This window comes from Eublepharis macularius, chromosome 11, assembly GCF_028583425.1.
Source record: "Eublepharis macularius isolate TG4126 chromosome 11, MPM_Emac_v1.0, whole genome shotgun sequence".
In the NCBI taxonomy this organism is placed as follows: domain Eukaryota; kingdom Metazoa; phylum Chordata; class Lepidosauria; order Squamata; family Eublepharidae; genus Eublepharis; species Eublepharis macularius.
Window position 1 is genome coordinate 59,873,752 of NC_072800.1, and position 25,113 is coordinate 59,898,864.

Consider the following 25,113-nt stretch of genomic DNA (forward strand, 5'->3'; position numbering starts at 1 on the left):
AACGCCATCAACTTCCCAGTTGCCCAGCTGAAAATAACTATGACTAATTCCAGACAATACTTCCAAGCCATATTCCACACTTTTTTTTTTGCTCTGTATCCAGTGCATCTCTATAGCAAGAAATCTTTTATTTCCACTGGAAATTCAACAATGCTGTTTCTGTCACATAAATTTATTATAGAGGAAGACCAGCTACATCTGAAAATATCACAGCAAAAGGTATGTAAACAAGTCCCAGTACTGATATTTTACTTTTTTATAAGAGAACAGGAAAAAGAAACTTCTGTCCACCAAATAGTAGTCCAACCAGAAAACAATCTCAAAGCTTTTTCATTGTATGTGTATGGGGGGTGGGGGGGTGGAGGGCGGAGAAAGGTTGGTAATTATTTTTTTACTTGATTTATACCTGGCCTTTCTCTCTAATAGGGTCCTAAAGTGACTTACATCATTTTCCTCCCCTTCATTTTAACTTCACAATTACCTTGTGAAGTAAGTTAGGCTGTGAATGCGTGACTGGCCCAAGGTTTGTAGTCTGACACGCTAATCACTACGCCACACTGGCTCTCAATCTATGTTTAACTGATATTGTAATTTTAAATACATAGATTTGCTGGAATTAATATGGGAGTGAACAATAGCTGTCTGAAGAGAGAGCACAGCATTAAAATCCTAAATATTCCTGATTCTGACTTCACGTGGAGAAAATCGGCTTAGACTCTAAATTGCTCTTCCATGAGCGTAACAGTACCACTGATAGACATTTCTGTTTGCAGAGGGGAGGGCAATTTTTGTTAAGTTTCCTTCTACTGTGGTTCCCCCCTCCAATACGCACTGTTTCTGGGGTTCACTGACCCACAGGAACACAATTTCAGGGGGCAAAGAAGGCTGAGCAGAAGGAGAAATTGCTTTCCTTTAGCACGACTCCACTCATGCTGCTCAGGAACCAAACCATAATATTTAGTCCCGAGAATGATGACTTTCATGAAGAGGTACAGCAAAGCTCCATGAGATAAAATGTTATGTAAATTTGAATTCATTTGTATGCATATACCCATATCTGTATTTCAATACAAATGTTAGGGTTAAGTCGTTTTTTCTAAAAGAAACCCTTTCAAATCCTCTTTAAGCTCTTTATGGAGATTGAACAATGTGCCTAGTTCCTTAAAAACCATGTCGCTCTGGTAGTCATAAATAAAGGAGTGTTTAAAATGAATACATCATCTTCAAAATAAAACTGAAATTTCAATGTCTTTCTTTCCGCCTCTGCTGCCATGGAAACATTTTTTTTACTAGTAAAATAATGTGTTCTCTGCAGCCCAGAATTAAGAACAGTTAAATATGATTAATACTACTTGTGAGCTTTGATTCACATGGAAGAGTAAACCTGATATCTGTTACTTATCTCCTGCCCGATTCAGCCTGTGCCAAGATACAGACCAAGACAAATATAAGCCATAAGGGATATAAGGAAGGACTCATGCTGCCGTACATCCCCCAAAGGGACTTACGGCTCCCCTTTCTCAAATAGTAGTGCCTCCCCCCTGCATGCTGCCCAGCAAACCACTTTTGAAACTTCAGTGAGTCTCAAGCAGCAAGTTGTGGTGTTCAAAGAAAAATGTTTTTAAAAGCCCCTGGGAGAAGTCAAGCCCTTCAGCAATCTAAAACCATATTTTTTTAAAAAAAATCCCAGTTGTAATTTGCAATATGATAATGGAGTACAGCAACTAAAGAGGCTGCAAGTTTTAAAACACAACAGCTCAATTCAGATATCGCACCAAACCATGGTTTGCAGTAAGGATACTTTAGAATACAATCTATGCGTTTCCAAATTGAAACAAGGGAACGAAATCCCCCCCAGAACCAAAGCAGGGGGACCAACATCACACCAGAGAATCATGTGCATTCCCCTCAAACCAAACTGAAGCAAGGGATACTGTTGCAACTTAGCCCAACAGAACCAGTGTCATTCACAGCAACCAGGCACTGGGTTCAGTCAGCGGGGGAACAACCACTAAATAGAACCAAGCAGTACCTATCCACAAGCACAAGGCATTCCCTTGCTTTAGTTTGCTTCTGTTGGGCTAAGCTGCAACAGTGTTGCTTGCTTCAGTTTGGTTTGGGTGAAATGGACATGATTCTCTGGTGTAATGTTGGTTCCCTCGCTTCACTTTGGTTCTGGGAGGATTCCATTCCTATGCTTGTTTGGCTCTGTTGGGCTTTCTCTGGGATGAGCTCAGCTTGAATTTGGGAGTCTGCCTTGGCTGTGGCAGCCTTGCCCCCGTGTGTTTCTACAGTGGGAGTCAGCTTTGACTTTTTTCCCATCGGAAACAATGGAGTGGCTGGGGGAAATTTTGTTCAGGGGCCCATAGAATTGGACCCTGGGATCTAATCTTCCTGAAACTTGGGTGGTCTTTAGAGGACAGTCAGGAGTAAGTTCTCTCCAAATTTGGCGAAGTTTGGTTGAAAAATTACCCCCCCACACATACACCGGAGAGCCCCCAGGCTGATTTCCCCATGAAATGAAGGAAATACATTGTAAATACATGTATTTAAACAGTGATGATCTACCTAATTTTGTAAATGCTATTATCAAAAACCAGCAATTAAATGTGTATGGTGTAATACTCCTAACATTGGTTTCATACCTGCCTAGAAATCATGTCTTACGTCCTGAAAACTCTCCCTCCTGTGACTTAATAGTAGGGAAAAGTACTCTACATATACTCAAAAACATTTATGTCTTTATAACTTTACATCTGCCAGTAGTGAAACCTGGCACTAAAACAAATTATGGGGCTGTCAAGCTAACTCTATAGTCCTATGCAAAATTACCCTAGTCTACATCGATTGATTTCACAGGTCTTAGGTTGTATTAACTCTGCAAAGGATGATACATAAATTCTCTTCTAGAGCCTGCTATTGTTGAGTCTTACCAATCCCCCTTTAATCCTGCTCAGGTAGAGAACTTCTCCAGACGTTTACCCTCATTTGGTGGTATCTCTGTGCCCTGAGCCAATAAATGTTATGGTTTGGGCTATTTTTTGGTTGTTACACAAAAAAGTAATAGATTGTAAGTTTCCTACAAATCGCAACTCAGTTTGGCAACCAGCGAAGTCCATTTCAAGTCAGCAGTGCTGCCACTATTATTTATTTTATTTATTATATTTATATTCCTTGCAAAGCAGGCTCAGAGCGGATTACATCCAATATAAAACAGGTAGCATAATAAAACTAGATTCAATTTATAAAATCCAGTGGCACTCACATTGTCTTCCCTCACTAAAACCCATGGAGCAGGTGACAAACTGACAGATGTTATACAGACTGGGGGGCAGTGTTTCACTGCAGCTCTAAAAGCTTTTACTTGGAATTAAACCCATCCAGTGGTTTTATTATAGTTCACTTCCAGGTGTGCCCAGAAGTTTAACCATCATGCATACCTCCATGGAGTAAGTCTCTTTAAATATAGTGAAGTTTGCAGCCAAACTAGATGTGATGACCTGTGGCCCTGCTTTGGTCCTCAGGGGAAGGGGCAGTTCAGAAATGGCACAGGGGCAAAGAGTTAAACTCTTGCTTTCTCTGCAACATAGCAAACTGGGCCCCCAAATTGTTGCAATTTTAAAGATAAAAATAGTGGGGGATTTATTCATGACTCCTCCTATCACATCCAATTTGACCCTTATTTCCAAGTAAGCATGCAGATAATTGGACTATTATAGGTACATCCTAAGCATCATTTCTTGAAAATAGGCTCCCTTGCAATGACTCGAGTTTATATTCAGGTAGAAACAAAAAGGTATCTTATAGAACTCTCTTTTGCTGCAATAGATTAAAACAGCTATCCCTCTGGAAGTAAATGTGCTTCAGATTATAGTTTTTAAAAAATGAAAATAAAACTTGCCGCCTAGCGTTGATGGGTGGCCGGACAGGAGGGGAAGCAATCGCGGCGACAAAATGAACCACAGCCACAGCAAATGGAGTGAAAGAAAAGGCCACAACTTTATTAACTTGAATTACAGCAGTAGGAGCATTGCCACGCATTGAGATCGGATCTCTACATCGGCTGACCCGCCTGTCAGGCGATGACCTCCAGCCCTCACAGACCCTGCTGTGGAGGGGAAAACCCAGGGATGGCAGTTAGAGGGGTACACATGGGTGAACACCCCTCTGTGTCCCCCTGCCACCTAGGAATGAGTCTCCGTGGCAGCCCTCTGAATAGGGCCTGCCCCCTCGACTCGCTCCCTAGGTTCTTTATGGGAACCCCCTAAAATGGAAGGTAGACGGGGCAGGCAGGCCCCATCTCACCCCCAGAGGGATCGGATCCCAATGCCACACCGCCCCCTAAAGTTGTGACAATGTGAAATAGAAAAACCCCAGCCAACGACAGAATACAGGGATGGGTAGGTGGGACTTTGCCCGCTGAGAAGCAACTGAGGCGGGAGAGGGGCTGGCCGGCTTAAATGCCAGCCAGCCAGACCAGAGGGAAGACTGGGCTCCCCAGGTCAGGCTCGCGCCCCGCCCCCAGCCGAACCGTCCCTGGCCTGCGCTGATTGGCCAGCCGGCGGTTTGAACCTGATTGGGCATGGGCCAGCGCCGGGGAGCCCACAGACAACATGGAGGCCCCATGTTTTCCCGGCCCCATCCAGCCGCCCCGCAGGCGGCACACCAGCCACCTGGTTAAGTCGGGCAACTGAGGCTTCTCGAAGTGTTGCTGGGATAGTCCTTGTGGGTTGTTTCGATTTGCACAAATGACTACCTATTTGTTTTTAGTTTTTCTGTGAAAGCAAAAAAGGAGAAAGAGGAAGAAGCAGAAAATACTAGATTCTATCTTCAATCATTTGTTTTTACTGCTAAAAGAGGAATATAAAACAAAAAAAAATGCTAACTGATTTTTCTTAAGCCTTACATGAGAAAAGCATTCTTCTTTCCAAAGTGTTGTCCATTTGGTATTTCACGATTTTCTTATTTCCTATCACTTTCAGATGTACCTATTTGATTCCCTTATGCAAGGAATGCTCACTATGTAAGCACTAACTAGCTTTGCAGAATGATAGCAAGAGAAACACTAACCGGACAGAAATACAAACCAGACCCTCTCGTGTGGCACCTTAGCTCTTCCCTAAAAGGTCTATTGTCTGTGGTTCCCTTGCCATGGGCACGTTCTGAAATGGCCCAAGCTCGCGTTTTTTCAAGAGATTTCCCATTCCTGTGGAACAGCCTCCTGGCACAGGTTGGGGGGGGGGTCTTCCCTCCTGGCTTTCTGGAGAGGCTATAAAATTTGGCTTTGGGGAAGAAAGAGTATGTTTATTGGCAGTGAGTGAACAGGGTGGTTTCATACTGGATTAATTTAATGTAGTTTTAAATTAATTTTGTTTTTATTGTTAGTGTATTTGATATTATAATGTGTATGGTTGAATGTATTTTATATTGTTACCTGCCTTGTATCCTGTATTGCCAGGAAAAAGCAGGCTGACAAGTATTTTAAATAAATGAAAACAACTGCAATTTTGAACATACTATACAGAACCTATGAAACTACCACTGATCTGTCTAGTTAAGTACTGTCTCCCATGGCAGGAGCTCTTTAGGGAGGCAGAGCAAGGTTGCTCCCCACATTTGTAACTTGTGGTAGTTTAACTGGAGATGCTACAGAGTGAACTGAGGACTGTCAGCATGCACAGCGTATACCCCACCATGGAACTGTAACTCCACCCAAATGAAGAGTGTGTATTTATGGATGTAGGCAGCCAAAGAAATAGACTCTCCTCTCCAAAAGGCTTTAATTAGCAAATGGAATATGCTAATTAGGTCATGACCAGTCCACACAAAGAGGCAGGCTGAACACATTTAAAGCCTTAAAAAGAAAACCTAACTAATTTTTCTTTCACAATACAATTAAATATATTACATGCTATTACTGGCTCTCTGCTACTTTACTAATTAAGCTCATGTATAGTTTTTTATTATGAATTAAGTTAATGGATTCCTAACAATTTACCTCTTGGGGAAAAAGAAGGTATCCAAAACATACCCTCTTGCAACCATTTACTTGAGCAACACCTGCACAAATCCCGCCTCACATCCCCCATCTTTTGAATGTTCACATTTACAATGTCACAAAGGGTATAGACAGATTTTGCATTCACAACAACAAAAGCAAACAGCATTTCCACAGGTGTTTCCCATACATTCTTTGGGCATCGGGGTGGATTAATATAAATAAAGATGTTTTTTTTAAAAAAAAATGACGTACATCATGATTTAAATGGCAAATAAAAAAGACCAATTTAAATCACCAATTAACTCAAACTTTCCATTTTTCAATTCATATGTCCTACTTAAGCATGCATCTTAAGTGCCCGATATATCAAATAAAACAATATTTATTTCCCAGAACATAAAACCTTATACTAATTAAGAGTATAATCTTTAGTCATGCAGTTCAGGGCACTGCTGAATTGTATCTGCTTTGAAACACAAGATAGATTTGTCCTTGGTTCTTTCTGACACAGGCAAGGATGCTACTCTAGACTGCTTACCTGAAGACTTAAGACAACAAATTCATGTATGCGGGGATTTGGAAGCAAGTCCCAATAAATGATGTGGGATTTACTACTGAGTACGCATGTACAGTATTGGGCTGTAAAAGTTCCAATGCAAGCATGGCCAAAATTGTTTCTTCATGAACACAAAAAGTAAGTATCCTAGAATTTGGATTAGTAGTTATAAATATTCATAATTTGGAAAGAAACACATTGTAGACCTCACTAGATAATCTGGTGAAATACAAGGTTGGATCCAGCCAGCTATTTCACTCAATTTCACCTAATCCCCCTCCTCAGTACAGCCCCCAGCCCACATGACTTTCTCCATGCAGGTCTCACGTATCACGATACCCTGCACAGTATTTTTGGTGGTCAAAAGAGACACCTTCCTCCCTTTTCCATCTGTGGAAAAGTTGGCTGGATCCAACATAAAGGAAGGCACTTCCTCTGAGAAGTTGCTAATCCTCAGGTCTGACAACAACAAAAAAACTCACCATGGTTAATGATGATCATATGTCTTACTCTGTCATTTAGAAAGCTTAACTTCAGATACTTAGGGTCACCAGGGTTTTAACAAGACTCATAATATAACTTTTTAAAAAATAAAATCTGATTTTGACTTTTTTTTCTTAATCGCTGATTTTATTCAACCGGCGGGTGAGCATCTGCTCCTCAGTTCTTTTCTGCCAATATGAGGGAGAAATTAGCCTCCCCCCTGGAATCTTCTGCTGATTTATTTGTGGGTGAGCAGCTAGCACTCACAAAGAACAAAATTGTTTGTGAGAAGGCATGCCAGTTTTACGAAGCGACAAACTGTGGTGGTTACTGATATATAGATCCCCTGGAAGAGAAGGCTGGTAAGTTCAGCGCTTGAATCAAAACCTTTCCAATCCAGGTGAAGGCCTGTTTGCCAGGAAGGCATCTGTTTCAAACAGGAGTCTTTCTGGCAGCAAATTTACTCATGAGCAAGCACTGCAGTCTGCCACTGTATAACACCGGCTTGACCAATTATTTGTGAGTGAACATTTCTGCTCTATACAATATTTCTTAAATATTTCTCAATGCTCTATACAATATTTCTTATATATTATATAAAGCATTGAGCATCTCTTTAATAGAAAACTTATTTTCTCACTACACCTGGACGTGAAAGGCCAATTAGTGGCTCCACCCATGATGTGATGCAACCTTCATCTGATCTTCCTGGGGGGAAAGCTGGTGAGAACACACTTTTTGTTGTTCATCCTTGTAGTGCAGCAGATCATCCTCAAAACATCACGTGCCCAAGAAAATCAGATAATTTATTTGTTCTAGGCATTTGTACTATGCATTCCTAGCCAGCTTTATTTCTGAGGCAACTTACAGTGAAATCTAAAAACATACAGTAAACAAGAAGAAAAACTGTTTTATGTATTGTCGAAGGCTTTCACGGCCGGAGAACGATGGCTGTTGTGGGTTTTCCGGGCTGTATTGCCATGGTCTTGGCATTGTAGTTCCTGACATTTCGCCAGCAGCTGTGGCTGGCATCTTCAGAGGTGTAGCACCAAAAGACAGAGATCTCCCAGTGTCACAGTGTGGAAAAGATGTTGGCAGGTCATTTGTATCTACTCAGGAGGGGTGGGGTTGAGCTGAGTCATCCTGTAAGAGTTTCCCAGGGTGTGGAATGCTAATGGCGGGAGGCTTCACTGTATCCTGAGGAGGTTCTTTTGCATATGGATTGGTACTTGATGTGCTAATCTTCTCTGCAGTTCTAGAATCAGCACCCCACAAACCTAGTGTATGGTTCCGGTTTGTGGATGATACATTTATCATTTGGAGCCATGGGGAGGAAGAATTGATGGGGTTTTTGAATCATCTCAACAACATCCACCTGAACATACAATTCACAATGGAGAAAGAAATCGAGGGAAAACTCCCATTCCTGGATACCTTGGTCATCCGCAAAGCAAACTTTCAGTTAGGTCACAGGGTCTACAGGAACCCAACTCACACTGATCGGTACTTACACAAAAACTCCAATCACCACCCCTGACAGAAAAGAGGCATAATGAAAACATTAGTGGATCGTGCAAGACGGATATGTGAGCCGCACTTTCTCAATGAGGAAATTAATCATCTAAACCACGCACTTCAGGCAAATGGCTACTCCAGAAATGAAATCTGAAGAGCAATCAAACCCAGGATGAATCAAACAACCAAGGAAAAACAGTCTCCTACAGGAAAAGTGTTTTTGCCATATATCAAAGGAATTACTGATCAGATGGGAAAGCTTATGAAAAAGCATAACCTTCAAGCAGTATTCAGACCCACCCGAAAAATACAACAGATGCTACGATCAGCAAAAGACAGTAGAGACCCCCTCACCTCTGCAGGAGTATACCGTATACCCTGCAGCTGTGGACAAGTTTACATCGGGACCACAAAGCGTAGCATCCAGACAAGAATAAAAGAACATGAAAGACACTGCAGACTTGGACAACCTGAAAAATCAGCAGTGGCTGAACATAGCCTAACTCAAACAGGGCACAGTATCTTATTCCAGGACACCAAAATACTGGACAACACTTCCAACTACTGCACAGACTGCACAGGGAAGCCATTGAAATTCACAAGCATAAGCAAAACTTCAACAGGAAAGAAGAAACCTTAAGAATGAACAGAGCATGGTTTCCAGTTCTGAAAAACACCAGGCTAACAAAACATTCTATCCCCGACAATAGCCCTGCAGAGAAGATTAGCACATCAAGTACCAACCCATATGCAAAAGAACCTCCTCAGGACACAGTGAAGCCTCCCGCCATTAGCATTCCACACCCTGGGAAACTCTTACAGGATGACTCAGCTCAACCCCACCCCTCCTGAGTAGATACAAATGACCTACATCTTTTCCACACTGTGACACTGAGAGATCTCTGTCTTTTGGTGCTACACCTCTGAAGATGCCAGCCACAGCTGCTGGCGAAATGTCAGGAACTACAGTGCCAAGACCACGGCAATACAGCCCGGAAAACCCACAACAGCCAAAAACTGTTTTAATACACTGAAAACAAAAACCTAACAACTAGAAATCCTTAAAAAAAACCTAGCAAAACTCACATTATCATTGTTTTGTTTTCAAAACACAACACATTCAAACCTACAAATAAGATGAAAGAAAAAAATAACCAATGTGATATCAAGCTATTTCAAAGCAGTAAGAGAGAAAACATGTTTAATTCTCCAGCCAATTAAACATGTTCTATTATTCTTTACATGTCACCACCAAGGGAACAATTACAGTGACAATCCATCATTACTTTCTCTAGGCTAATAAAGAACTGATTTTTTTTAATGCTCTAGCCTTGTATTGAGAAAAGATATATTCCGCCATACTAGATTGACAGTCTTAAGAAGAAACATAGTATCAAGCAGAAGGATTAAATAAAATTCCCCTGCAATGTAAATTAAAACCAATTTGAGAACAAACTCAGCAAAAGAAACAGTATTTTTCAAGCACCCTACTTAGGGCTTCATCATGGGATGTTCAAAAGCAGATCTTTACAATCCATTATATAAAGAAGTTACGGGAACTAAAGAAATGCATTTAGGTATCAGAGCTGATCTCTGTGTATACTGTAGAAGAATACAGAGTTCCTGTATGGCTTAATGCAGTCCTAAACAGACTTTAGTAGACTTAGACTGGTGTAACCCTGTTTAGGATTGCACTATGGATGTCCCAATAGAATCTGAACTATTTAAAAGAGCAAAGTATTACTGGGCTACAGATAGCCACTTTTAAGAGACCCTTCCGAATGCTCTGACTCCAGGGTAGATTATTTTAACAGATTCTACACACGGCTGTCTTTGAAGACATTCAAAATGCTGGGTTTAGCCTCTAAACCCCTTGATGGCCTAGTCCCAAATTCCATCTTCAACACTGTCTTTGTTCACAATAATTTGCCAGTCCTCACTGGACATCCTGATACACATGCTCCTGTTTTTGGAGCAGCAGCTAAACAAGGCCAGGTAGTGGAAGAAGAAGCACAGTCCACAGTAGAGACTATCTAGGGCAGGGCTCATTTCGAGGGGGAACGTGCCGGAACACAGTTCCGGCAGTTCCCCAAAGAGGTCACACGACAGGTGGCCCCCGCCCACTTGAGACTCAGCCATTTTGGGCCCGTTTCGGCCTGGATTGGGGCCAAAACAGCCTGGATCAGGCCTCTGATGGGTGGTGGATCACTCCCACTCAGCAGTGGCCCAATCCTGACCATTTTCAGCCCCTTTTTGCCATTTTGGGCCCAATTTGCAGGATTGGGTCTAAAACAGCCAGGATAGGTGATGTCAGGGGGTGTGGCATATGCAAATCAGTTATGCCAATGACGCACTCCCAGTGCTGGCAAGGGGCGTGGCATATGCTAGTGAATTATGCTAATAAGTTCCTCCAGCTCTTTTTCTACATTACCCCTGATCTAGGGTATGTAGCACTCATTCAAATGATCTAAGACACTTGTTTTTATGATTTCAAAATTGAAAAACCACTTCAATTATTATTAATGAATAAGGGGAGAGAGTATAAATATTTCAAGTAAATAAATAAAAGTCTAAGCTGCTGTAATAACTATTAACCTTTGGAGGCATTTATCTTATCATCTCTCAGCTATCCATTTGGTGAAGCAAAAATTTCAATGGAAAGTTTGTACACCTAAGATTCTCCATGGCATGCCAAACACTTCCAAGGGATGTCTTCTAATCATATTATCCCAAGTGAACAAGCTGGACTGAGCCACTGTCGTTGGTGTTGTGCATTTTCTGTAATTCCGCACAAGAATTGATGATGTAAGCAGAAGTTAAAATCCTGTACATATGAAGCAAAATTACACTTACACTGAATCAGGCCAGCGGTCCATTTAGTATCACCTTCTTCAAATGGCGGAGCTCAGTCATTCCCAGACCTGCTCTCTGGGATCATATGAAGATGATAAGGATTGAACTTAGAATGCTCTGCACACATGTTCTATTCTGAACTTTCCTCTTCATCAAAAGCAAGTTTCTAGTTCTTATGATTACAACTTAAAGATGGTTTTGAAAATGTGTGGAAGTATCTAATGAGGTATCTCAAAAATAGGGAGTTATGCAAGATTCCATGTAGGCAGAGGACAAAACTTCTATATTGTGCATGGCTCTTCACCCCTTTCAATGATAGAATAAATTGCATCAAGCTGGTAAGTACAGGAACATCTGCATAAATTACACACAAGTTGTTAAATTGTGCATTTCTTTATTCGGAGTTTAGGCTAACTTTTGATTTGCTGGTTCTGTTTTATTCAAGGCATACATGGGCCTTCTCATACTCAAACACACAAACCCTATTCACATGTTCAGTGAACACATTGTATGTACTGCATGTAGGTGCATAATCTGTTAATAAGAACAAGCCAATGCACGTTCTATTTAACAAATGAAACCAGGGACCAGCACCTGGGTGAATGTGGAGTTTAAACCATACATTCAGCTATACATACATTAAGTATAACAAGAGAATTAATAAAGGACTATATAAAGAGAAATCAGGTCTATACTGTACATGGATTGCATGTGTGTTCACTGCAACGTGTCAACACGGCTATGCATGTCCATGAACTATGGAAGCTACTTAGCAGGATATGGGTGGATTCAGGTAATCAGTTAACAACCATTCAGCTAGTTATCATGTAATAATGAATTGAGTTCAGTATTAATTCAACCTCTATATTTGGAGGCAGTATATTACAGTAGTGCGGGGAGAGGGGAGAGAGATAATGCAAATGAAGTGGAACTCAACAGTTCATCTATCAAACATCCACTATTACAATTACTGGCAGTGATCAGGAAGATTCCTGATGCCCTAGAGAAACCCTACATTCTCTTGAGGAATGAACTGAGTTATAGTTCTTAATACATTTTTGTCTCTGTGGAGCACTCGAGTTATCCGGTCTGTAATAGCTAGACTGCCCTGCTCTGAGACCTCCTTTTGCTAAGGTAATGGCTTGCAGGGTTACTTCTCTAATAGGAAGGAAACAGACTGACACCAGAGAACGAGGTTCAGGAGAGGTATCTATTAAAGCTTTTAGAACTGCACTCCGTGTCTGCTGAGAGCACTCCCTGATCTGAAGATGGCTACATAAAAGTGACAGCCCTTGAGACCTTGATAGCATAAAGATGGAAAGAGAACAGATTGGCGTGTCGAAAAAAATGGCATCCAAACCTGACAACTAACATCTTTCTTTCACCGCAGAAGTCCAGTAGAGAAATTGACTAGTAGAATCTTAGTCAGTGATTGCCTTTGAATCAGGAGTTTCTTCTTCCATACTAGTTTTTGAAACTGAATACAAGACACCAATATTTTGGTAGGGTCTGTATATGTCTGAGAGTTCAAGATAAACTGAATTAATATTTTGAAATTACATAGGCTAGGGACATGAATGAATCTCCTAAGTAATTTTTAATGGATAAACAGCAGCCTTGGCTAGAGGGGAGGGTGCTTCAGATCAAGGTATGGCAGATTTGACCCTTTCCTCTCAGCTGCTTTCCCAATCTGGAATGACCTACCAGAATCCCTGTTGTCTCAACTCTGGAAATATACAAGTGACATAGAAGCAACCTGCACGCTTCCCCCATTGGGGCTACTGGCAATCCCAGAGAGCTGATTGAAGTCAGGAAAACACTGCAAGGAGAAAAGTTTATCCTCCCTCTACCTGTGCTGCAGCTCTATTCTGCAATAGAGCCCCCCACCCCCACAACTTCTGTTTCCCAATGAAAAATCCACTGAAGAGATCCATTTTGGTACTTCCCAACATCTCATCTAGCTTGGTCCTTTGCTATGTAATTCAATTTGTTTTCATTCCCAATTTCTCCTCTTTTTTTGAACAGGTAAGTGGGGCTGATTCCACATGGCTTACCTGAAGCTGGGACGTTGCAGAACATGCTGGCATAAACGCGAAAAATCGCGTTTTTTCGCACAAGTTTTGCGCGACATCGCGCAAAACTCGTGTGAGAAAACGTGATTTTTCGCATTTTTGCCGGCATGTTCTGCAACGTCCCGGCTTCAGGTAAGCCGTGCAGAATCGGCCCAGGTGTTTTAAATTTATCTTATTTAACAACATAAAAATAAATCTGTCCTCAGTATTCCATCATGCTCATTACAGAAAATATTATATTGTGTTTCATTACCTGAGTGAAATAGGGACTGGGGGCAGGGGGGGGGGGGAGGCTAAGTCAAAAGCCTATGTTCTAATTTAGGATAGATTTACAGTAAAGGAATAAAACTTTTGCATCCAAAATGTAAAAGTAAAGGTATATATTTGTATTTGCAGGACAATTAGCATTGCATATTACAGGATAAAAGTTATGCTGTGTGTGCTTAATTATTTTGAACAGATTTTCAAAGTAAGTGATGCCTGTTTTGCTATTAGGACAAATATAGCTGGCTGATGCCAGAACCCTCAACAGAAGGTTATGCGGACAGCAAAAAATCAGTTTTGCAGATTACAGCGCTCAGCCACAGACCCATTCCAAGCAAGTACTAGGGCCAGTGTCAAAGCACCTGTCCATATGGATTGTAGGGATCAGTAGTACAGCATCATGCTCTTTCGCGATGTCATAGCACAGTGCAGTGAATCAGCAATTTTCTGCACGGAACTATCACAGTCCACTAGATACAAAATTAGAGTTTCTAACAAACAGGCAAAAAACAGGTGGGATATTAGAGGTGGGATCAGGCGAGGCACTTAGGTGCCTCACCTAGGTACATCAGAATGTAAGAGCAGCCGTGCTGGATCAGATGAAGGGCCCATCTAGACTATCATTCTGTTTAACACACTGGACAACCAAATGCCCCTGTAAGGCCTACATGGAGATCAAAGCCTTTCCATTTTTTTATTCCCTGTTGCTGATATTCAGAGTTATTGCCTCGGAATGTTGAGGTTCCATTCAGTCATCATGGCTTATATCCACTGATGGACTGATCCTCCCTTATTCTAATCTCTTTTAAAGTCAACTAAACTATACCCTGTGGCAGTGAATTACATAAGTTTATTACTTTTGGAGTAAAGAACTACGCCCTTCCTAAAGACATCTTACCTTCTTTCAGAACCATCTTATCAGGTAAACATTTGCAAACGTTTGCCATGAAGAGTCGGTACAGTCTGGCAAATGGGATATGGGCTAAGCCAGCCTTGCATGAGGTGGGGTGAAAGATCCAAGTTCAAACCGAACAACTTCCACGGCAAGCTCTGTCCTTTGCCTGCCATTATGATGAAAGAGGGTGGGCTCCTAAAGGAGTCTAAATAAAGCCAGGAAAGGCTACAGAAGACCATAAGATAAAAGCAGGACAATGTGATACAATACCTAAATAAAAACCCAAAGGGAATTAAAGTCTAAAAGGTCATAGATAATAAAAACATCTTTGACTGGAGCCTAAAACTTGGCACCAGCAAACTTCTTTGGAAAGCAGAGTTGCTGACTCTGGATTGGGAAATTCCTGGAGATCTGGGCAGGTTGCCTGGGGAGGGTGGAGTTTGAAGAGGAGAGGGAGCTTAACAGGGATGAAATGCCATAGGGCCCACCCTCCAAAGCTGCCATTTTCTCCAGGAGAACTGATCTCAGTAGTCTGGAAATCACACTTGTAATTCCAGGAGAACTCTAGGCCCGACCTGCAGAGGTTGGCCACATTACTGGAGAGGGAGTTCCAGAACTTGACCAGCAGAAACGGTCCTGCCTGTAAAAGTCTCTCATCCAACCTATGAAAGTGGGGAGAGAAAGCAAGGCCTCTCATCAAGATCACAGTGTCAAACAATTCAATGGGGTGGATCCTACCCCTATACTATCACTCCACACTTAGTGTATTTATTTATTGTATTTATTTAAAATATTTATATCTCACCTTTTCTTTAGGCTCAAGTTTGAAGCCCTCCTCCACTCTAAGTAACCTTTCTCCAAACTGTGGCTCTTCCATTGGAGGAAGAGCCACAAAAGTTGGAAGAAGGCTCCTTAGACTGGAGGGAGGCTACTTGGAGGATGGTTGGATCCACCCTAATATCATTGAAGAAGTGCACCAGTTTAATAGGCCCACCTTCAATTTTAGGTTACTCGTAAGAGCCTTCTCAGCCCTTGCACAAATGGCCATCTTTTCAAGATTCCACTAAGAGCAGGTGCTGCTGCTTCAGCAATATGGCCAAATCTTGGTCAGCACAGTGGTTGTGGCCCCAGGCAACCATTTTAGGAGAGTGCTAAGGCTTTTGTAAATTAAAAGTGCTACCTGAACAAATGATTAACTACGTACATAGTGTTTTCCTCCATCTCCTTGAATTAAATGCAACATGGGCCTGATCTAAAATCAATTTAAATCAAATAAGTGTTTTCTCCATGAAATGCAATAACATAAGCTTGACTCAAAAAATCAATTTAAAATCAAAGAGAGGCATTCCAGAGAGACTACTTCGGATCATTACTTTAATAACCAAACATTAAAGAAGGGTATACAAAGGCAATAAATATTCTCCCAAGGAAAATAAGCCAGAAATGAATGAGTGAATGAACTATAGCAGGATTTGACTCCAGCGGCACCTTAGAGAAAAAGATTTCCTGGGTATATGCTTTCAAGAAAGGCGTGAAGGCAGCATGGTATAGCCTGATCTCATCAGATCTCGGAAGCCAAGCAGGATCAGTACTTGGATGGGAGACCACCAATGAAGACTGCAGAGGAAAGAAATGGCGAACCACCTCTGTTCCTCATTTTGCCTTGAAAGCCCCTTGCCAGAGTCGCTATAAGTCAGTTGTGTCTTGACAGCACTTTACACACAAGCTTTCAAGAGTCAAACCTCCCTTTTTCAGATACCAGATACCCCAAAATCTTGTTGCTGGATGCAAATCCTACTGTTCTACTCCAGACTAACAGCGCAACCTACCTGAATGAACGATATGCATATGGAGAGCTGCAATTTACCACATCCATAACAATGAAATTATAATAAGGCATTTTTCACAATGCCTTACAGCAATTTATATCAGACAGCTTTTAATATTTTTCCAGACAGCAAAAAGTACAGCTGCAATTAATATTTAGTCTCTAAAGAATCTATTTAAGATAGCATATTGAAATCCTAGATTCAAATTTCCAATTCTAATTGCTATTATAATAATTATTATACAGAGAGCTACAGTAACAATGACAAGGGGAGAGGCCATAGCTCACAAAACAGCCTTTGCACGCCAAAGATTTCCAGTTTAATGGCATTTCCAACTGAGAAGAATCCAACATAGAAGAGGCCTTCAGTTTGAGACTGTGGAAAGTCACAGCCAATCGCCACAAACAATGGTGGACTAATAAGATGTTCCCGTGTTTTTCTATGGTCAACCAAACTCATTATGATTCAAAGGATAAAACTGGCACGTGGAGACTTGAATCAATAGTAATATAAGCACACAAACCTTTGAAAACATCACACAAAGAGCAGGAAAGAAAGCAAAATGCTGATGCTACTTGTGCAGTTCCATGTGCAAAGATTAGAAAAATGAAGATTCAGGGGAAAACATAAAAATTAAAGGGAGGGGAGCATACCCATTTTTTGCTGTTTTCCAATATTTCCTTTGGAAAATATGGAACACAGGAAAAGAAGGAAATGTTTATATTCCAAATGTTTCTAGAGGTTTTTTCTTGGCCTTCACATATCTTGCCACGAACTACTTTTACACTGAGTGTTCAGCTCAGTTCTTTCTTCCTGACTGACTGTGCCTCTCTGAGGTCTCCAGCACAGCTCCTTTCCAGGCCTCTTCGAGATCCTTTACCAGAGATTCCAGGTGCTGTTCCTGGACATGCACACACAAAGCATCAAGCTATGGTTACACCTCACATGTAAGTTGATGTAGACACCTGTGCACAGGGTCGTGTACCAGATATTATGTATCTACTAGGATTCAAAATGTTCTATAATTCACAGAAATTCATTACGAGCCTATAACTGAAAATGCAATCTAGAACAGTTAAAAAAGTAAAAAAAAACCACCTTTCATCCAGACTCTTTTTTTCCTGCCCATTTCTTTGGAAGTTTTGTGTGTGAACACCAGAAAAATCTCTGGTGGGGGCTGCTGCCATAGCAGAGCTATCCCATCCTGCTGCTCTGCTTTATATCCTAATCACATGCCAGTGCATCAGTTGCTGTGACCCATCCTGGCTCCTTCTGGGTTGGTGCTGCAACTCATTCCAGCTATAAAGGGTTGGCACAGGTCTTTGATGCCATCGTGTGGCAATCCTCAGAAACTGCAAATGTACATAACTAGAGAGATGACAAAATTGCACCATCACTCATGTATCTAAGAAAGGGTTTTACGTTCGCATCTCACCCTTCCCACCACTTCATCTGCTGGCACACTTTCTTCTTCACTGGGCCATTCATCTCAGACTGCTCATCTGCAGCACCTCTGCCTTTACCTGACTCTCATGACAGTAGCTTCTCCTCTTTCATTTTCTCTCCTTTTCTTCTTACAGGCTGGAAGCAGCATTTTCTTGCTACTCTGGCTCTCTTATCTAAGTTGTTTCTTCTATTCAGAGGCTTTTTGAAATATCACGGGTTTTTTGTATTTTTTCGGCAAACCTGGGGGTTCCTTTAGGTTTGAAGAAAGCTATTTCTCCTTTTAAATAAAATCATTTAGAAAGCAATTCCTTTTTCTGTATGGCCCCAATATCTGAAGTTATGGATCCACAGCTGGTGCCATGTTGAAAATTAGATATAACAAGCAAAGGACCTGCAAGAACTTGTAGGAACATCTCATTTTCTCCTCCCTATTTCTGCTTCTCCTTCCCTGAAAGCCTCCATAGCCTCTCCCCCTTTTTCTGCTTCTTTCTCTCCTTCTCATCTACCAGCCAACCTACCTTTATCTGCCCTGTCTTCAGCTTTCCCTCCTTCCTTCCTCCAGCAGCCTCTATCTAGGAAAACTGTGGCTCAGTTGTACAGTAGGGAAGTTATACATTTCCCTAGTATCACCTTCCCCACACTATTTCTTCTTTCCATCCTCCTAGTAACCCTCATATCCTCACCTTTTCCTGTTTCCTTCCCTCCTTCCAACCCAACAACCTACCTTTTACCTGCCCCTCATCTTCAGCTCTATGTATTATTTCATTTATACCTCGCCATTCTCCATGATGAGGGCCCAAACAAACTTGCATCATTCTCCTCTCCTCTATTTTATCTTTACAAGAACCCCTTGAGTTGTTGGGCTGAGAGTGTGTAACTGGCCCAGGGTCACCCAGCAACCTTCCATGGCAGAGTGGTGATTTGAACTTTGGTCTCCCAGATCCTAGGCTGAAGCTACACCGCATTTAGAAAGCAATTCCTTTTTCTGTACGGCCCCAATATCTGAAGTTATGGATCCACAGCTGGTGCCATGTTGAAAATTACACCACTACACCGCACCAGGTTTTGTGAGGTGGATGTTGTTGAACACTACCAAGCAGCCAGGCCTGGGTGATCTATGAAAGTCATGTGGTATCAAGTCACCTGGCGGTTGTTGCCAGGCCTGGCCTCGGTGATTTCTCTCTCAAAAGCGAAAATATCCCTGGAAAGGGCCCTGCTCCCTCCTGCTGCCTTTTTGGGCAGAAACCAAGGCTTGAAGGCTGACAATACAGTTGCGGTTGCCTAGCAACAGCCACTGACAGCATTAGTTTCTAAAGGCTACAGGTGCTGCTTCTATTGGTTTGGGGGGTCAACTTCTCAACGTTTTTTAACGTTTCAGATTTTTTTTTCTGCAAACCTAGGGCTTTTCTATTTTGTTGTTCATGGCCCAAATCTCCAGATTTAAGTATCCACAGATGAGACCATATTACAAATTAGACATACTGAGAATGTGGGCTGTTCTTTTCTCTGATCCAGAAGAAGTTACCAGTTCACTTACTAGAAAAAGATGCTGTACAGTTAGCATAGTTCAGGGGTCCCCAACATAGTGCCCACGGGCACAACTGTGCCCGACACCTGTAACTGAGTTTTTGTAAAAATTGGGTGGGGCTTCTGCAAAGTATGACTTCTGATTGGCCATTTGAGTATTGATGGCTGGATAGATTTTTAAAACTATTACTTTGGCAGAAACTGCTTCCACCGCACAAGAATCTTCACTGTGGGACTAAAGGTAAGCTGTCGCAGCCATTTTGTGGCAGCCATATTGTTGCTGTGCCCACCACACTGTGTTAAAATTCCAGATGTGCCCACAAAGGTTGGGAACCCCTGCTGTGGTTGTTGGACTAGGAACCATAATATCAGGGTTCAAATTGCCCCACTGCCATAAAGCTCTCTAAGTTATCATGGACCAATCATTCTCTTTCACCCTAACCTATCTCTGAGTGTTTTATGAAGGTAAAATGTGGGAAAGGTAAACTGTATATGCTACCTAAATACCTTGGCAAAAGAATAGGATAAAAATGCATATCAATCACAGCCAAAGATGAACAAAAAAGTGTTTAATCCAGTTTCTCCTTCTGCAGTGTTGTTGGGCTGCAGGAAACTGGATCTGCCATCGTTCTTGGTAAGGAAATCTAGCCCCATTTAGCAACTAATTCCCTAGAAGGCAGGCTCTCCATTGCTCCTACCTGTCTTTTCCTTTATAATGCCAGGATTTGAAGAACTGCTAGTTCCTGAGCCATTCTTCCAAGAATTCTGAAAGCTTCAAATTATCCGAGACAATTCCCCTAACTCGTGGGCTTCCAAACCATCCACTGTCCCTCTGCAGACAGAACCAGAGGCCACCCCTGGATCACCTGAAAACTGCTCACATCTCTTTCCACTGGTTTCCTTCTTATTTTGTGCACCTGCCACTTAAGATCCATGGGTATCAATAATTATTTGCCTTTTTCAGATATAATCAGTCTGCTCATTTAAGAAGGTTCTTTGCAGTTAAAGAACCATCATATGACCTTGCAACAGATGAAGCATCTCCATTTTTGGTTCTACATTCTCTGTTATTAAAGCCAGCAAGTTCATATCTAGATATTATATTAGGAAATGTAATACAGCTTCTAATGAGATTTCTTAAACCTTTGTAATGTCAGGGGCCTGAGCCTAGTCAAGCTTCCTGCTTCACACAGCTGTTTTAAAGGCCAAACTAACAGGGAAGAGAAGCCAAAGCCTGTTGTTACCTCCTACCATGCTATTCAGAAAGTTACTGCCTCTAGGGTATTACTGCCTTCTTTGTGATCAAAAACTAACCACGGTTACCTGTAATAGACAAGCGTATGCACACAGGCTGACCTTGTTTAGAGGGAGGGGAATCTTACAGATGTTCCCCTTTATTTCTATGCTGTCCTTGGTTTACCAGGGGTACAGAGGTGATATTTTGCACAGTTCCACATATGTGGTAAAGACATGTCAGTAACCTCTATAATTGGGGGGGGGGAACAGAAATGTTTGCGGTCGTGTGCCTAAGTACACAATTGCATGGGAAAACACCCTGTGAACCTACTCCTTGTGTTTAAAACAACAACAACAAGAATTGGCTGTGTGAATATCCCACTCTTATAAGAAAGTAAAGAAAAAAGATGGGAAGTAAGTTATATCAATGTATATCTGGGGAGACCAGCACTCCCTCAAACCAAACAGACAAAGCACTGGGTTTGGAGATCAAGGTTGAAATCCTACCATATCTAGGAACATCCAAGTGGACATTGAGCAAGTTACTGCCAGTCAGATGAACAGAGATAACAGCCTATGTAATAGAACTAGCGTGAAATGATGTATCGTATCTATTATATTTTGTATCCTGCTCTTCCTCCATAGTGGCATTCATACCTCCCTACTCCCCGTTTTGCTTCTACAAATATCCCGTGAAGCAGATTAGGCTGAGAGTAAGTGGCCCAAGGTCAGCCAGCAAGCTCCATAAGAGAGTAAATAAGGCTTACCACGAGTGATTAAAAACAGATTTTGCTGCCAGAGTATGTAGCGATGGCCACAGGCAGCTTTAAAAGGGAATTAGTCAGATTCACGAAGGAGAGGTCTATCAGTGGGTACTAACTATGGTGACTAAAGGTGACCTCCACAATCAGAGGCGGTAAGGGCACACCAGTGCCAGGAAGCAACATCAGGGGAAGGCCTCGACCTCTATGCCCAGCTGTTGGCCCTCACAGTAACTGGTTGGCCACTGTGTGAGACAGGATCCTTGACCGGATGGAACATTGGTCTGATCCAGCAGGGCTCTTCTTGTGTTCTTATGATTATAAAGCACCCTGCAAAAAGGATTATGAAGCATTCTGCTAATCACCATCATCATCTCCAAGACAGAAATACTAGCAAGGACAGACAAATAGAGATAAATGCATAATAAGCAACAGAGATAAAAACTGCACAAAACCTAGAGCAAGACAGAAAAGTAAAAGACACTGAAGAGTAACTTGCCTCCCATTCATGCAAGAAATGTTGGGCCTCTGCGGAGCCAACAGATTTGTGTCTCCTGAATTCCTCCTTCACATACTGATCTCCCAAGGTCTTCAGCTCCAGCGGCAATGCTCGGTGCAACTGCAGAATCCTCCTGTACAGAGTCCTTACCCGAGACACGTGATGGCTTGCGTTGCTCAGCATAACCCCCAAGATGCACCCCTGGCTTCCTAAGTGCTCCTATGTCGGTATCAGTTCTAGGGAAACCATGTCAAAGACAAGTCAGCTGGATGTTGGGAGGACAAGGCAGCTCAGCCAAACAGCACTGCAGACACTAGGCAAAAAGAACATGGAGGATAGGGGTATCTGGATGGACCCAATTTGCCTGTGTTCATTCAGCATTTCTGATCTCTGACAAGCTATTAATAATTGCAACCATATTTAGCATTTGTAAGGCTTTCGAGTGTTAGGACATAACAGCCTTCTGGATCAAACCAGCGATCCATCTAGTCCAGCATGGTTTCATCCAGTGGCTAACAAACGGCATTAATGGCCAAGGTCTTTTGTTGATGTTGCATACTAGCACTGGGATTTACAGGCTTACTGCCTCCGGATGTGGAGGTTCATTTAGTCATCTTGGACACTAACAACTGATGGAGTTACCTTCCATAAATCTGCCTAATACCCTTATAAAGTCATCTATGCTCAAGGCCATCAATATGTCTGCTGGCAGTGACTTCCAAAATTTAACTACTCATTGAATACAGGCCATTTCCACACTGCTTACTGGCCATGGAACATCGTGTCAAACTCCCGAAACGACAGCATCTTCCTGGTGCAATTTCGCATGAGAACTGCAGTTCTTGCGCAAAATTGTGCCAAGAAGACGCTGTCGTTCTGGGAGCTTGGCACAATGCTCAGCAGTTCTCGCGCGAAATCGTGCGAGGAAGATGCTGTCGTTCCGGGAGCTTGGTGTGATGTTCCATGACTGGTAAGCAGTGTGAAAACAGCCACAGATTAGGCTACAGAGAGGCTGAAGGGCTTGGAAAATAGCGCAGGACCAGTTTTCACATACCACTTAAAACACCCATCAGCCCTTCTTCTGCTATTGGTGTGTGGATGTGAGAAAAGACACTCTTAAATGTCCAGAGGAGTTAGCCGTGTTAGTCTGTAGTAGCAAAATCAAAAAGAGTCTAGTAGCACCTTTAAGACTAACCAATTTTATTGAGGCATAAGCAACAGTTTGTATCATGCATCTGACGAAGAGAACTTGATTCTCGAAAGCTTATGCTACAATAAAATTGGTTAGTCTTAAAGGTGCTACTGGACTCTTTTTTATTTTACTCTTAAATGTGTCTGTATGGGGTTTTGAAATCAATGAACAATTATACGAGGCTGATTTACAACCACATTTGAAATTATCTGTGCTTAACAAAGTACGTATGACTTCACTCTAAGTTTAGAAGGAGAAAAATTATCCTAACCACAGGCACACTTTGCAAAGACTGGCAGTGGTTACTCACTAGCAGAAGAAAATCCTGTATCAAATTATGAACCAGGACCTTGGCATGAGGATTATTAAACCTGCACACTGGGATGCCGCAGAGAGTAGGGAGATATTTGTACAAACTTGGATCAGCCCCCACATTTGCACAATCTCAAAAAAGAAAAGAAAAACTGTTTAAATTTTTAAAACATTACAGTGGCAAAGAAAATGGCTGCCATCTTGCAGAGACAATCATCGCAAGCAAAATGCTGACTGTGGCCTTCTACAGGCTGCCTTAATGACCATGGCTTGGACTGACTGCTCCCCTCCTGAAGGCCAGGAATGGTGTTTACGTGACTGGAGGCTGCTGAGTCTGTTTTTGTCCTCCAAAGTTTCTGGTTAAGTATGGGAAAGTGGGGAGAACCCAGTGGGGAAGGAGGAATGGGAACTTGTATCACCCCCTGCCTGCCACCCTGTGAAGTGGTTGCTGGCATCCTGTAGAGATGGCACTCTAAGCAAGACCGCGCAGAGGCACGCATTCTATGCCTGGCTTCCCTCCCGCAGCCTGGTACAGTCTGCACAGGGTTCTTCAACTGCTGGCTTGGGGGGGGGGGGGGGCTGTACCTTTCTCAGGGCTGTGACAACGAAAAAGTAACCTGGTTTGCGAGGGGGTGGGGAGGAGATAAGGGAACGTGGTCACTTAAAAGCACAACAGACTAAAAGGGGGGGGGGGGAGTTCATACAACAGTCATTCACGCCTCCTCGCCCGAAAAATGCACGAGAGGGAAAAACCGGCGCCTTTCTTGAGCAGGAGTTACTACGCTGGGGTAACTAAGCGCTGACGCAGGCAGGCGCTCCTGCGAGGGCCAAGGGGGCGCGGCAACGGCTCCCCTCCGGCGCAAACCACACCACGGCGCCTTGGGAAATGGAGGCCGCCGGGCAAGCAGCCACCAACGCAGGGGAGGCGGGGGCGGCCGTGCCCCGCCATGCCGGGAAGGAGACGCCGCGCTGGCGGACTCGATGACGTCGGGACCGGGGAAGGCAGCCGGAGGCGGGATCCCGAGGGCGCTCGCTAATTACCGGCCGGGCGCAGGCGGCCTTCCCTGGGGCTCACGGGGGCTGCTTGAGGTCCGGCGCACGGAGGCGGGAGCAGCGGAGGGCGGGCTCGCCGCTTCCTCCGCCCACGCCGGGCTGAGCTAAGGGCGTCGGCGGTCCTCTGTGGCAAGCTGCGCTTGGCTCTGAGGCAGGACAGGAGCTGTAGGGTTGCCAACCTCAAGGTGGGGCCTGAAGACGTAGAGTTACAAGTTGAGCTCCATACTGTAGAGCTCAGTTCCCTGGAGGAAATGGCTGCTTTGCGTGGTGGGCTGTATGGCATTATACCCTGCTAAGGTCCCTCCCCTTCCCAAGCTCGCTCCTAAATCTCCTGGAATTTCCCAACCTCGAGTTGGCAACTTTAGGAACCTGTTTGGAAGCTCCCTCCTTCGAGCTTTCCTTTCTTAGGGTGTCCATAGGAAAATAATACCCCCCCAAGGTCAAAAGGGGGAAGAGGAAAAAAAATATCGCACAGCTTTTGCAGATACTGATTTTCATTATGTATTCACATTTACATACAGTTTCTGTATTTTAAATAAAACTCCAAAGCACCATAGTATTTGGGGGCAGCAAGCAGAGCTCAGCTTCTTACAAAAGTTTTTAAAAGCCTTCAGCTTGT

The 25,113-nt window shown here is 42.8% G+C and overlaps 1 protein-coding gene across 1 annotated transcript in view; it reads right to left on the reverse strand.

Annotated features, from left to right (window-relative positions):
* Nucleotides 1–24,560, reverse strand: part of SDHAF3 (succinate dehydrogenase complex assembly factor 3) — a 33,842-nt gene extending 9,282 nt beyond the window's left edge. Inside the window, exons 1-2 of the mRNA XM_054991737.1 lie at nucleotides 24,483–24,560; nucleotides 21,938–22,173 (exon numbers count right to left, since the gene is read on the reverse strand). Of these exons, the coding sequence (XP_054847712.1) occupies nucleotides 21,938–22,120 (183 nt within the window). The 5' untranslated portion in view covers nucleotides 22,121–22,173; nucleotides 24,483–24,560. The remainder of the gene's footprint in view (nucleotides 1–21,937; nucleotides 22,174–24,482) is intronic.
* Nucleotides 24,561–25,113: the final 553 nt, after the last annotated feature.